The 12590-nt window shown below is 47.0% G+C and overlaps 1 protein-coding gene across 1 annotated transcript in view; it reads right to left on the reverse strand.

Annotated features, from left to right (window-relative positions):
- The window catches only part of LOC138764473 (hepatoma-derived growth factor-like), a 29311-nt gene extending 27304 nt beyond the window's left edge, over positions 1-2007 (reverse strand). The window contains exon 1 of the mRNA XM_069940449.1: positions 1817-2007. Within this exon, the coding sequence (XP_069796550.1) occupies positions 1817-1903 (87 nt within the window). The 5' untranslated portion in view covers positions 1904-2007. The remainder of the gene's footprint in view (positions 1-1816) is intronic.
- Positions 2008-12590: the final 10583 nt, after the last annotated feature.

Raw genomic sequence — 12590 nt, forward strand, 5'->3', positions numbered from 1 at the left:
TCAAATGTTTCATGACTCAAATTTTTTTGGGGTTTTTTTTCGATATACAGCACGGTAACAGGCACAAGCCCATTCTGTCCAATTGACTGACAACACCGGTATGATTTGAAGGGTGGGAGGAAACTGGAGCACCCAGGGGAAACCCACACGTCAGGATATTATTAATTTTAGACATGCAGCACAGTAAAAAGGGCCTTTTGGCCCACAAGCCCACACCAGCCAATTACACCCAATTGAACTCCAACCCGTGTGTGTCCTTCCTCCCTGCAAAACAGTGGCCTGCTTTGAGACACAGATCCACCCATCTATTCTCCCTCTGATAACGCCCACACCCTTTCCTGACGCATCGTGACCTTCTACCCCATGATCTCCAACTGTGATAACAACCCCTTCCCAAAGATCCAATGCCCCTCTATTGACCAGCTTACCCACTTCCCCTCCCGACGCACACACACCCCCCCACCACCACCATCAATCCTTCCACAAAGAGAATCTCGCCCCCCTCCTGACCTAGTTCCCTCCTCCCTTCGTGGATCAGCCATGCCATTTTAAACCAGCCCTCTCCACCAGGGATGAAGCCCCTCTACCCAATGTGTCCCTTCATACTCCAAACAATGCAACCCACCCGCTTTGACTTTCACACTTCCATTATCCTCCCCCTCCAAATGTGAACCCTTCCAAAACACACCCCAACTCTATGACACACCCCCATACCCAACAACAATCTTATCGCTTCCAACCCTCCCACTGTGAACCCTCATAACTGTGATCTTCTCATACTCTCTCACCTCCGTAACCCGACTCATACTATGACTGCCTCATACTCCACCGACCGCCATACATGTTCAATGCAAAGAATGTGATCCCCTCCCATCCTGACATGCCCCCCCACTTCTCACAACAAAACACTCTCCTCACACATGAAACCCCCTTCCCAATAAGTCCCTCCAACCTCCGTGATCCTGTTCCTACCTCCTGTGACACCCTCCTACCCTGTAAATCTATTCTAAGGCCCTCCTGCCGCCTTGTGATGCCCTACTAACCCCAGTGACCCCCTCCTACACTCCGTGACACCTTCCTAAGTCCTGTGACTCCCCTCCTAACTCCCGTGACTTCCTTCCTAACCCCCATCTTCCTCTTACCACGTGATTGCAATCCTACCCCATGACCCCCTTCTAACCTCTTGCCCCCCTCCTACCGCCCCTCCCATGATCACACTCCTACCCCCTCACTGGACATCTGACCTTACCTGACTGGTGGTGAGTGCCAACCAGACCATGTCCCACGTGACCCCCTCCTACCCCCCTGATTGCTCTTCTGCCCCGTAACCCCTTCTACCCCCATGACCCCCCTTCTACCCCCATGACCCCTTCTAACCCTCTCCTACCTCCCCTCCCGTGCCAACCAGACAATGCTTACCCCCTCACATGCCAACCAGACCGTGCCCCATGCAACGCCTCCTATACCGTCACCCCCCTCACCAGATCCTACCTGACCATGTGACCAATCATCCCCGCCAGACCTTGCCCCACGTGACCCCCAGCTGCCCCATATGACCCCCCTCACCAGACCCTACCTGACCATGTGACCAATCATCCCCACTAGACTCTGCCCCACGTGGCCCCACATGACCCCCACCTAAACCCCCTCTGGCCCCACGTGACCTCCAGGCAGGACCCCGCCCCACGTGACCCCCACCTCCACAGGAGCCTGCACCACGTGACCTCCCGGCCCTGCCCTACGTAAATACCGCCATTGCCCTGGTGAACCCCGCTCCCGTTCCCCCTCCACCCCCACAGGCCCTCCGCCTGCTCACCCGGGCCGGCCAGTGCGGGTAGCCCTTCATCTTGGCGAAGACCAGGTCCCCGGCCTTGTAGTCGCGCTGGTGGTTGATACTCGACATGTCGCGGCCGCTCGGGGCCGCCGCGATCTCCCGCTCCCGGCTCCGCGCCCGCAATCAGGCCCAGGCTGGCATCGATGCGCCGGTGTTCGGCAGGCCGGCCTGGAGGACCGGGCGCTCCCGCCCGGACGCCCACCCGCCAGGCGGCGCCAGGAGCTACCAGCCGAGCGCCGTGTCATCGATCCGCTCCGGGTATCTCCACTCTCTCGACTCGCAGGGAAGCTCCCTCTCCATCCCCATCTCGCAGGGCAACTCCCTCACGCACAGGGAAGCTCCCTCCATCCAAATCTCGCAGGGCAGCTCCCTCACACAAGGAAGCACCCTCTCCATCCCCACCTTGCAGGGCAGGTCCCTCACACAGGGAAACTTCCTCCATCCCCATCTCGCAGGGCAGCTCCCTTACACAGGGAATCTCCCTCCCACCTCACAAGGAATCTCCCTCACATCTTAGGGAGGCTCCCTCCCATCCCCAACTCAAGGGAAGCTCTGTCACAGGGAAGTTCCTTCCCACCTCACAAGCTCCCTCACATCTCAGGGAAGCTCCCTCTCCATCCCCATCTTTCAGGGCAACTCCCTCACACAGGGAAGCTCCTCATCACATAGGGAAGCTCACTCCAACCGCACAAGGAAACCCCCACATCACACAGGGATGCTCCCTCACGCCTCAAATGAAAGCATCCTCTCCCTCCCACCCCAAGGGAGTTCCCTCTCATCAATAGGGAAACTCCCACCACACATTGAATCTCCTTCTCCCTCCTCCCATCACACAATGAAGCTCCCTCGCCCCCTCCCACCACACTGTGAAGCTCCCTCTCCCCCTCTCATCACACAGTGAAGCTCCCTCTCTCCCTCCCATCACACAGAGAAGCTCCCTCTCCTCCATCACTCAGTGAAGCTCCCTCTCCCCCTTCCATCACAGTGAAACTCTCTTTACCCTCCCCCCATCACTCATTGAAACTCTCCCTGAAATCTCCTTGAAGGTGAAAGGAACATGGAATTAGATGCTGCAGCAAGTGTGAGAGATGGGGGTTAGAATTAATAATTAAATGACATTTGGACAAGAGCAAGGATAGGAAAGGATTTGAGAGTCATGGGCAAATGGAATCACTTCAGGTGGGCAGCATGAGGAAGTTGGGCAGGAGGGTCACTTCCTCAACTGTGTAATGCTGCAATGCTTCTCAACCTCTCTGTGTCATTCACAGGGAGGGAGAAGAGAGTGGGATTTTGTTGAGGGGAGCGGTAGAACAGAGGGACCTGGGAATACAGATACATCATTCCCTGAAAATGGTGTCACAAATGGATAGGGGTGTAAAGAGAACTTTGGCACATTGGCCTTCATAAATCAAAGTATTGAGTACAGGAGCTGGGATGTTATGGTAAAGTTCTACAAGAATTGGTGAGGCCAGATTGGGAGCATTGTGTGCAGTTTTGGTCACCAAACTACAGGAAAGAGAGAGATTGAGAGAGTGCTGAGAAGATTTACCTGGTTGTTGCTGGGTTTGAAGAGTTGAATTGCAGGGAAAGATTAAGCAGGTTAAGACTTTATTCCTTGGAATGTAGAAGAATGATGGGAGATTTGATAGAGGTTTACAAAATTATGAAGGGGATAGACAGAATAAATGTGAGTTGGCTCTTTCCACTTGGATCGAGAGAGATAAATACGAGAGGACATGGTTTTAGGGTGAAAGGAGGGAAAGTTTTAGGGGGAACTTCTTCACTCAGAGAGTGGTGGGAGTGTGGAACGAGTTGCCATCTGACGTGGTAAATGTGGGCTCAGGTTTTAAGAATAAATTGGATAGATACATGGATGGGAGGGGTCTGGAGGGTTATGGACTGGGTGCAGGCCAGTGGGACCAGCAGAATGTTGTTTTGGCATAGACTAGAAGGGCCAAAGGGCCTGTTTTCTGTGCTGTAGTGTTTTGTGGTTCTATGGGAGTGGTCCTTTACTCTGTGGGCAGTTCCCCATGACAGGTAAAGAAGACCCTGTGGAGGAGAGGCACACAGGAGACTACAGAATCTGGAGTGAGATTGCCAGTCTTTCTTCTGCCTTTGGCAAATGAGGGTGAAGCCATGAAGGAGTTTTGCGGTGTCCTCTGTGAACCCCGGACATCCCACCCCGATGGTACCCTGACTGTTGCCAGCGACTTCAACCAGGGTTTCAACAGCACGTGAACTTCACCACCAGAGGAGAGAACACCCTGGGTCAGGGGTACACCAATGGCCCTGGAGCGTGCAAAGCTGCCCCTTGCTCCCCACCTTCATTACTTGGGATCACGGATCCGTCCTGCTAATCCTGACGTGCAGACCGCTGGCAAAGCAAACTAGGTCAGTTGGCAAGAAGATCAGGAAGTGGCTGAATGGGGGCCCACAATAGCTCTGCGGAGTGGAGCTGTTTCAGGGAAGTTGCCACCTGCGACGGTCGTGTCAACATCGAGGAGTACACAAGCTCAGTGACTGGCTACATTGGCAATGTCACCGAGATCAAACACTTGTTATGAGCCCAGTGGATCTCAAAACCCAGCAGCAATCGATATTCACCAAGACAAATGGTTACTTAAACAAAAGTTGCTTTTAATTAACTTTAAACATGAAAATAGAATCAAACTTTAACTTATCACTAACTTATCCCCCTTCTAATTCTAAGCGCACGTATGTGTAATGTGTGTGTAAGTTCAGAGAAGTTCTTTGGTTCACAGTCCAATCTCGCTCCTCATTCCTCCAGTTTCACTGGTTGCAGGCAATTCTTATACTGTGCACAGAATTTAACATGTATAAAGTTCACCAGGCTTTGGTGCTCGAAAGGTAAATGGTTGCTGCTCAGGAAGGTTCTTGTCAGTTTTCAGAGAGAGATGTGTTGTTCCAGGACATCCACGAATGATGTACTTCAATCAGTCACCTCAGTGTCTTGCTGACAAAACTTGCCCCCCCCCCCCTCAGAGTTCTCCAGATGATCACCTCTTTCTTTCAGGTCACCACAGAGTTCCTTTCTGTTTCACTTATTCCAAGTGAAACATTAGACAGCCAGTCCTCTCCTCTTGCATGAACCACAAGGGCTGTGACGAGGCCATCTTCCACATTGGAGCTTCTGTTTCAGTTCCAGCTGCTTCCCTGGTCAAAACACACACACACACACACTCAAGGAGGTTGGTCCAGCCTGTTTGACCCTCTCTGCTTGAAAAACCACATGACCGCCTCCAGCAAACACTAGGAGCCAACCTTCTCATTCATCTGTTGCTTTTAGGTAAACAGGAACCCATCAATGTCCTCCTGCAAAAGGTGTGAGAAGCCACATGTCTCCTCTGTTGCTTTAGAAGACAATACTCCATTTATTCCACAACATCAGGCCAATTAACACCTACTTGTGAAATCTCCATAGGCCTTTCTTCAAAGTAAAAGTCACTGTGGACACGAAGTCTCCAGTATTTCAAATAAGATCTGTTTTAAAGTATTTGTATGCAACCTACTCTAACCTTTCCCAGTCTATCTCCCCAAATTATTTCTATATAATCTGTCACATACTTCACAACCAGGACTAACCAGAAACCATGGTTGGATGCAAATGTCCGTGTCCTTCTCAGAGCTCATGAGCTCAAGTCAAGTAACCTTTATTTATTGTTTGTACCCTGCTCACACTGTAGATGAGATAGTGTTTCTCCAGGACCATGGAGCAGATTTACAGTTACCAAAGTATAAGTTATAATTGAAGTTAAACATTAAAATATTAAGACATACAGTAAAAGTTCACAGTGCCCTATCGCCAAATGTTCAGGAGTCTGATGGCTTAGGGGGACAAAGCTCTTGCCCAATCTGGACGTCAGGGCCCGAGTGTTACGGTACCTCCTACCAGATGGCTGAAGGGAGAACAGTTTACGTGAGGAGTGTGTGGAGTCCTTCACAATGTGATGTGATGTGTAATGGTAGGAAGAGAGCACCCGGTGATATTTTCCGCTGACTTCACTCTCCTCTGCAGGGTCTTGTGGAACAAGGAGGTACAGCTTCCAAACCGGGCAGTGATTCAGTTGCACAGGATGCTCTTGATACATCCTTTGCAGAATGATGGAGGGTGGGAGATGGAGTTCCCTCAGCCCTCACAGGAAGTAGAGGCGCTGCTGGGCTTTCTTGGAGCCGGCGTTAAGGGACCAGGTGAGATTCTCCACCAAATGCACTCCAAGGAACTTGATACTCTTGACAACCACAATGGTAGAGCCATCAATGGTCAACGGACCCTGGTTACCCCCCATCCCCCGGCCCTCCTGAAGTCAACAACCATCTCTTTAGTTTTATTAATGTGAGAGATGGGAAAATTGATCTAAAATTATGAACATGGAAGAAACTAAAGTTCATCAGTAAAATGGCTGTAACCAGTTCAAACAGGATAAGCTTGGGGCTTAGGATGCAGGAAAGCAGAGTCAGCACGATTAACATAAGAATCTTCTCGTCTTTGTGACAAGACCATAGGACTAAGATAAGGAATGGTAAGGTACAATAGAATGTAGGAAGTTGAGGTAGTCTGGATCAGATAAGGGTCTCCTAGCCCTGGACAGAAGTACCAAGTCATACATTTCTAATTAGCTAACCATACACAGATTTATACATATGAAATTAGCCAACCCTAGATAGAATGAGTCAACTCTGCATATCAAGAGACTGTAGCCCCGAGAATCAGGAAGGTGTGAATAAGGACAATGACATGAAGGGACACCGACAGGATACCCCCCCCCGGTTCTCCAAGTATACTGAAATTGCACGTAGGCAGGCAGGATTGCCTAATGCCAAACCTCTCCAGCAGGAGGCAGAAGAATGTAAGGGGGAGGGTATTCCTACACTGAAATCAACTGTATAAAAGTTGGGTGAGCCCCAGTGTGTGTGTGTATTCCCAGGGTAAGGGGAAGCACCCAACTTTGCATTGTTGTAGTAATAAATGTTCTTTGTTCTCAATTTTTGTCTCGAGCAATTTCTTTAAAGGTACTTTAATTCCTAACATTAATGTTCAGCTACAGGTTGTTGGCTCTGCACAGGCCCGTTAGTGACTGCATCTCATCTCTGTTCTCTGACTCCTCATTCTTGATAATCAGGCCCACCACGGTCATTTTGTCAGCGGAATTGATGATGTGGTTTGAGCTGTGCTTTGCCCCACAGTTGTGGGCCAGCAGAGTGAACAGCGGCCTCATGGCCTCAAAGAACCTGTTACCATGCTGCCTGTCTGAAATTTAGCAGTGGAGTAAGTGCACAGCCTGATGGCGGGGGTGGCGGGGGGGCCCATGCTCAATGAGATGGGCTTAGAGGTGCTGATTCCGATCCGGACTGCCTGAGGTCTTCCTGTGAGAGATGGGAAAATTGACCTAAAATTATGAACATGGAAGAAACTAAAGTTCATCAGTAAAATGGCTGAAACCAGTTCAAACAGGATAAGCTTGGGGCTTAGGATGCAGGAAAGCAGAGTCAGCACGATTAACATAAGAATCTTCTATCCTTTGTAACAAGACCATAGGACTAAGATAAGGAATGGTAAGGTACAATAGAATGTAGGAAGTTGAGGTAGTCTGGATCAGATAAGGGTCTCCTAGCCCTGGACAGAAGTACCAAGTCATACATTTCTAATTAGCTAACCATACACAGATTTATACATATGAAATTAGCCAACCCTAGATAGAATGAGTCAACTCTGCATATCAAGAGACTGTAGCCCCGAGAATCAGGAAGGTGTGAATAAGGACAATGACATGAAGGGACACCGACAGGATACCCCCCCCTGGTTCTCCAAGTATACTGAAATTGCACGTAGGCAGGCAGGATTGCCTAATGCCAAACCTCTCCAGCAGGAGGCAGAAGAATGTAAGGGGGAGGGTATTCCTACACTGAAATCAACTGTATAAAAGTTGGGTGAGCCCCAGTGTGTGTGTGTATTCCCAGGGTAAGGGGAAGCACCCAACTTTGCATTGTTGTAGTAATAAATGTTCTTTGTTCTCAATTTTTGTCTCGAGCAATTTCTTTAAAGGTACTTTAATTCCTAACAAATGGGGGCTCGTCCGGGATCACACTCCCTCCACTGACAGAGTGCCCCGACGACGAGAGTAGGTGCACCCCGGCTGATTCAGCTGGACTCACGGGCGACGGGTGGCTGGTCAGTGGAAGAAGCGAGTGATATCCGAGAAGAGGCATTGAGAACAAACGGCGGAAGGACGCGCGCTAGAGCAGTACTGCCAGAACTCGGTAAGAGTATTTTACTTGTTCCTAAGTATGGGAATAGCGGGCAGTAGAGATGAGAGTCCTGACACAGGACGTGACCACCAGATAGCTACGTACAGCCCGCTTGGGATGATGTTATCTGAGTGGGGCACAGGAAAGACCCGCGGTAAAGACAAACTGACGACGGTCAGGTATTGTTGTAATGAATGGGTGGGATACCCGGTTAAAGGGAGCTCCGTGTACTGGCCAAAATTCGGATCCGAGGATGAATGGATGTGTGAAGTTTGAACTTATGGCTCTATCAAAACCAGCCAGACAATGTTGAGAGCAGGGAATATGCAGCCTGCTGGCTCAAGGGATCCATTGAACAGCTGGTTTTGAATGAGAAAGAATCCAGGGATAAGAGAGAGGAGGAACCTCTTGTCCCTGAATCACAGGGTTGGGATGTGTTACATTCCCTCCCTCCACCCTATGTTCCTCCTATGCCAGCTCCTATCTTTCCTTCCCCTCCTATGACCTACCCTTCTGCACCTTCCCCACCTCCCCCACCACTAGAGAAGAGAGAAGAGAGCAGGAGTGGTATGATAACTTGCTCACAAAGCACTCGATTACCACCTCTGTTGGCAGGAGAGAGAGGTAACTTTAATTCAGAACAGCGTGAGACTCTTCAGGAAGAAAGGGCAGAACCCTTTGATTCATTTCCCAGGGAGCAGGAACCCAGACCTAATAAGCCAGAAACCAATTGGATGAGACCACTGCGGGAAGTTCCCATGAGAGAGGGTCTCGGTTTCGTAAATGTGCCCCTGACCAGTACTGAAGTGTGTAACTTTAAGAAAGAACTGACCTCCCTGATAGAAGATCCCCAGGGATGTGCTGAACAGTTAGACCAATTTTTGGGACCAAATATATATACAATATGGGGGTCTCGACATAGAATCCCCAGCAGGGGAACAATTGGTACTAACAGGTTTTGTTACCAACTCAGCCCCAGACATTAAGAGAAAATTACAAAAGACAGAAAATTGGCATGAGCAGGGAATAACCCAGCTTCTACAGATCACACAAAAAGCATTTGTCCAGACATCTGAGGATAAGCAGAAAGCAAAGGCTAACATTTTGATGCAAGCAGTTAAAGTAATAGTAGATGAGTAACATGAAAAAAGGCAGGGACTGTGTGCCAGCTCCTGAATGTTGGGAGAAGTGCAGGGAGTGGGAGAGTAGAGACCAGAGATAATTTCATAAATCACGACTTCCCACTTCAGTCACTGACCAATATTGATTAAAATTCATGCTAAAATTTAAATGTCATAAAGGATCATTTTTCAATACTGTAGAATTAGCGAATTTAACTACCAGTTAATTCCAATTTATGAAATAAATTGTATTTAAATGTGATTTTGCACAGGGAGTACCTGAGAGTTGAGTGATGTTATAACATTTGCAGGGAGAAATGTTTGCGCAAATAGGGTGAGTTCTATACATCTTAACTTTAAGTGTATGTGAGATAAAGAAAGGATCTGATGTGTAAAGTGGCTGGATCAGCCAGTTGAAGGGGGAGTGTGCATGTCCCTTTAAGTGCACTGTGGCACTTGAAATTGAGGCTTCAGGCTCTTGTCTTGCAGTTAGAGGTATGGAGCCCTATCAAATACATTTCTTCTACACATTCAGCAGTCAAGGTCCGTGAGTTTAAAGATCACCCACCTCTGGAGAATAAAGATACCTCTGGGGATTCCTATGGGGAAGTTTAATCATTAATTTCTCTGGTGCATTTTCCTCTGGAGTGAAATTAATGCCTCAGCACAATTTCTCTGTATTGCCGCTGTTATTTAATTCATGATAACTTTCCCCCATTCATCAGGTTTATATTTAAATCCGGTAGTGCGGAAGTTACATTGTAAATAATCACAGAGGTAAATCCTGCGCAACTGGATTCAGCTTAATGGAGAAATAAACCTGCGAACTGGTCTATGGTGCTGTGTGAGTACTGCAATAGGTGGAATATGATTTAAATTGGTGGCATAGTTCAGAACAATTGGGTGCATAAGAATAATAATATCATTAATAACTCACAAATCTTGTACCAGATGCTATTCAGTACATCTTGACTTAAGGACTGGAGAAATTGGCATGTTAGAATGAGATTGGCATGGTACCAATATTTCTTGATTCAATAATGACTCCACAAGCTCCAGGATTCATGCAGCAGAACTTTAAGTGGAATATAATAGAAACTAGCCTGTACTTAAATTATTGTGTGTGCAATCTTCATAAGAACATCTTTTAACTTTTTTTTGGTGCCTGTTTTACAGACTGTTTTAAATAAGGCCAGCTCCTGTGAGCTGTGGCACAAGGCATTTTACTTAAGGCAGAACTAAAGGTTGAATATGTTTCAAGTTCTCTTGCAGGGGCTCTTGTGCTGCAATGTCTGTTATGTACTCACTCTAACAAATTGGAGGGTTGTGCCCCATACAGACAAGCAGCTCCAACTGCATTTTAATAAGGTCTAACATATTCAAAACCCATGCAAATATGGTTTGTGTTTCATTTTACAATTTTTACACTAACACAAAGGAAAGTCAGATTGTTATTCATTTTATTAAAATCTAGTGATTGGTTATATGTAAAAGCATGGCAAGAGGATCAACTAAAACCTGCCTGGGATGGTCCCTTCTGTGTACTTTTAATTACAGACACCGCAGTAAGAACAAGAGAGAAAGGCTGGACCCACATTCAAAGAATTAATGACAAAGTGCCATAATGTTACAATTTTATTCGTTTTTTTAATGGTTTATTCAGTTTTGTGTATTTTATTGCTGTTTTCAATGAGCTTTACATTTATCGTGGTTTATTCAGTTTTTGTGTATTTTATTGCTGTTTTCAATGAGCTTTACATTTATCGTGGTTTATTCAGTTTTTGTGTATTTTATTGCTGTTTTCAATGAGCTTTACATTTATTGTTGTTTATTCAGTTATTGTTATATTTTATTGCTGCTTTCAATGGGTTTTACTTTCATTGTTGTTTTACTCATTTTTTGGAATATTGTTCGTTAATGTTTTAAGTCCCCCTGGAATAGGGGCAGCAGAGGTTACAATTGTGCTCCTTTAGAATGTAGACAGGGCATAGATTTAATGTATAGTCATAATGGGATACAAGGGATCCCAATACGGACCAGGGGAATTAAACAGCTTTAGTGGAGTACATCTAATTTGTATCTTAGCCTACACAGGTATTAAAGACAGGAGTTTTGAAGCGATAGCACAAAGGACATGGTGGGACAAAGACAGACAGAATGGTAGTCAGGATTGTACATGTAACAGAGAGAGAGAGAGTTAATACATATGCTAATGTACACAGACAGGCTGCAACTCACAAGTTCAATGATACATATGCTAATGTTAGCAGACAAGCTGCAACACACAGTTAAATCACAAGAAACAATCCCCCCCCAGCTTGGTCACTTTTCATCACCCCATGAAGGGGAGCACCAGTTTCCAACAACGTGAGCTGCTTGACACTTTAATATCAGGCTCCAAACAGCCTTCGGAGATCGGTGGCCCTAGGGTTCGGGGCTGAAGAGGACATCAGATACGAGCCACAATCAAACGGAACCGCCTGACTACTGCTACTCGTTCGCTGCTGAAGGCAGCGCTTCTCAGAGACTGCTACTCGTTCGCTGCTGAAGGCAGCGCCTCTCACAGACTTCGTCGGGACAACACTTACAAAGGTCGTGTGCTTCAAAGACACTGCTTCAATATTTCAACGTATGGGATGGACTAGACTCTTTACTGAGAACTGGAGCCTGATACTCCAAACCCTAATAAGCAGCTGGACTCACTCCCCTGACCTTCATGGTGCTCCCCTACCTAAAGACTTTACACAGGTGTTACAATTCGGTTATTGACCAGCTGGGTAAAACTACACCTTACACTTGAAAGATCAGTGTTACTGATCTAAAAGAAAAGTGAGGAGAGGGGGGGGGGAATCAGTCACACTGACACTAGTAACCAAAGATCAGTAACACTGATCATGGTGAAAGATCAGTATTACTGATCTAAAAGAAAAGTGAGGATTGTGAGAGATGGGAAAATTGACCTAAAATTATGAACATGGAAGAAACTAAAGTTCATCAGTAAAATGGCTGAAACCAGTTCAAACAGGATAAGCTTGGGGCTTAGGATGCAGGAAAGCAGAGTCAGCACGATTAACATAAGAATCTTCTATCCTTTGTAACAAGACCATAGGACTAAGATAAGGAATGGTAAGGTACAATAGAATGTAGGAAGTTGAGGTAGTCTGGATCAGATAAGGGTCTCCTAGCCCTGGACAGAAGTACCAAGTCATACATTTCTAATTAGCTAACCATACACAGATTTATACATATGAAATTAGCCAACCCTAGATAGAATGAGTCAACTCTGCATATCAAGAGACTGTAGCCCCGAGAATCAGGAAGGTGTGAATAAGGACAATGACATGAAGGGACACCGACAGGATACCCCC

This window comes from Narcine bancroftii, chromosome 5, assembly GCF_036971445.1.
Source record: "Narcine bancroftii isolate sNarBan1 chromosome 5, sNarBan1.hap1, whole genome shotgun sequence".
In the NCBI taxonomy this organism is placed as follows: Eukaryota; Metazoa; Chordata; class Chondrichthyes; order Torpediniformes; family Narcinidae; genus Narcine; species Narcine bancroftii.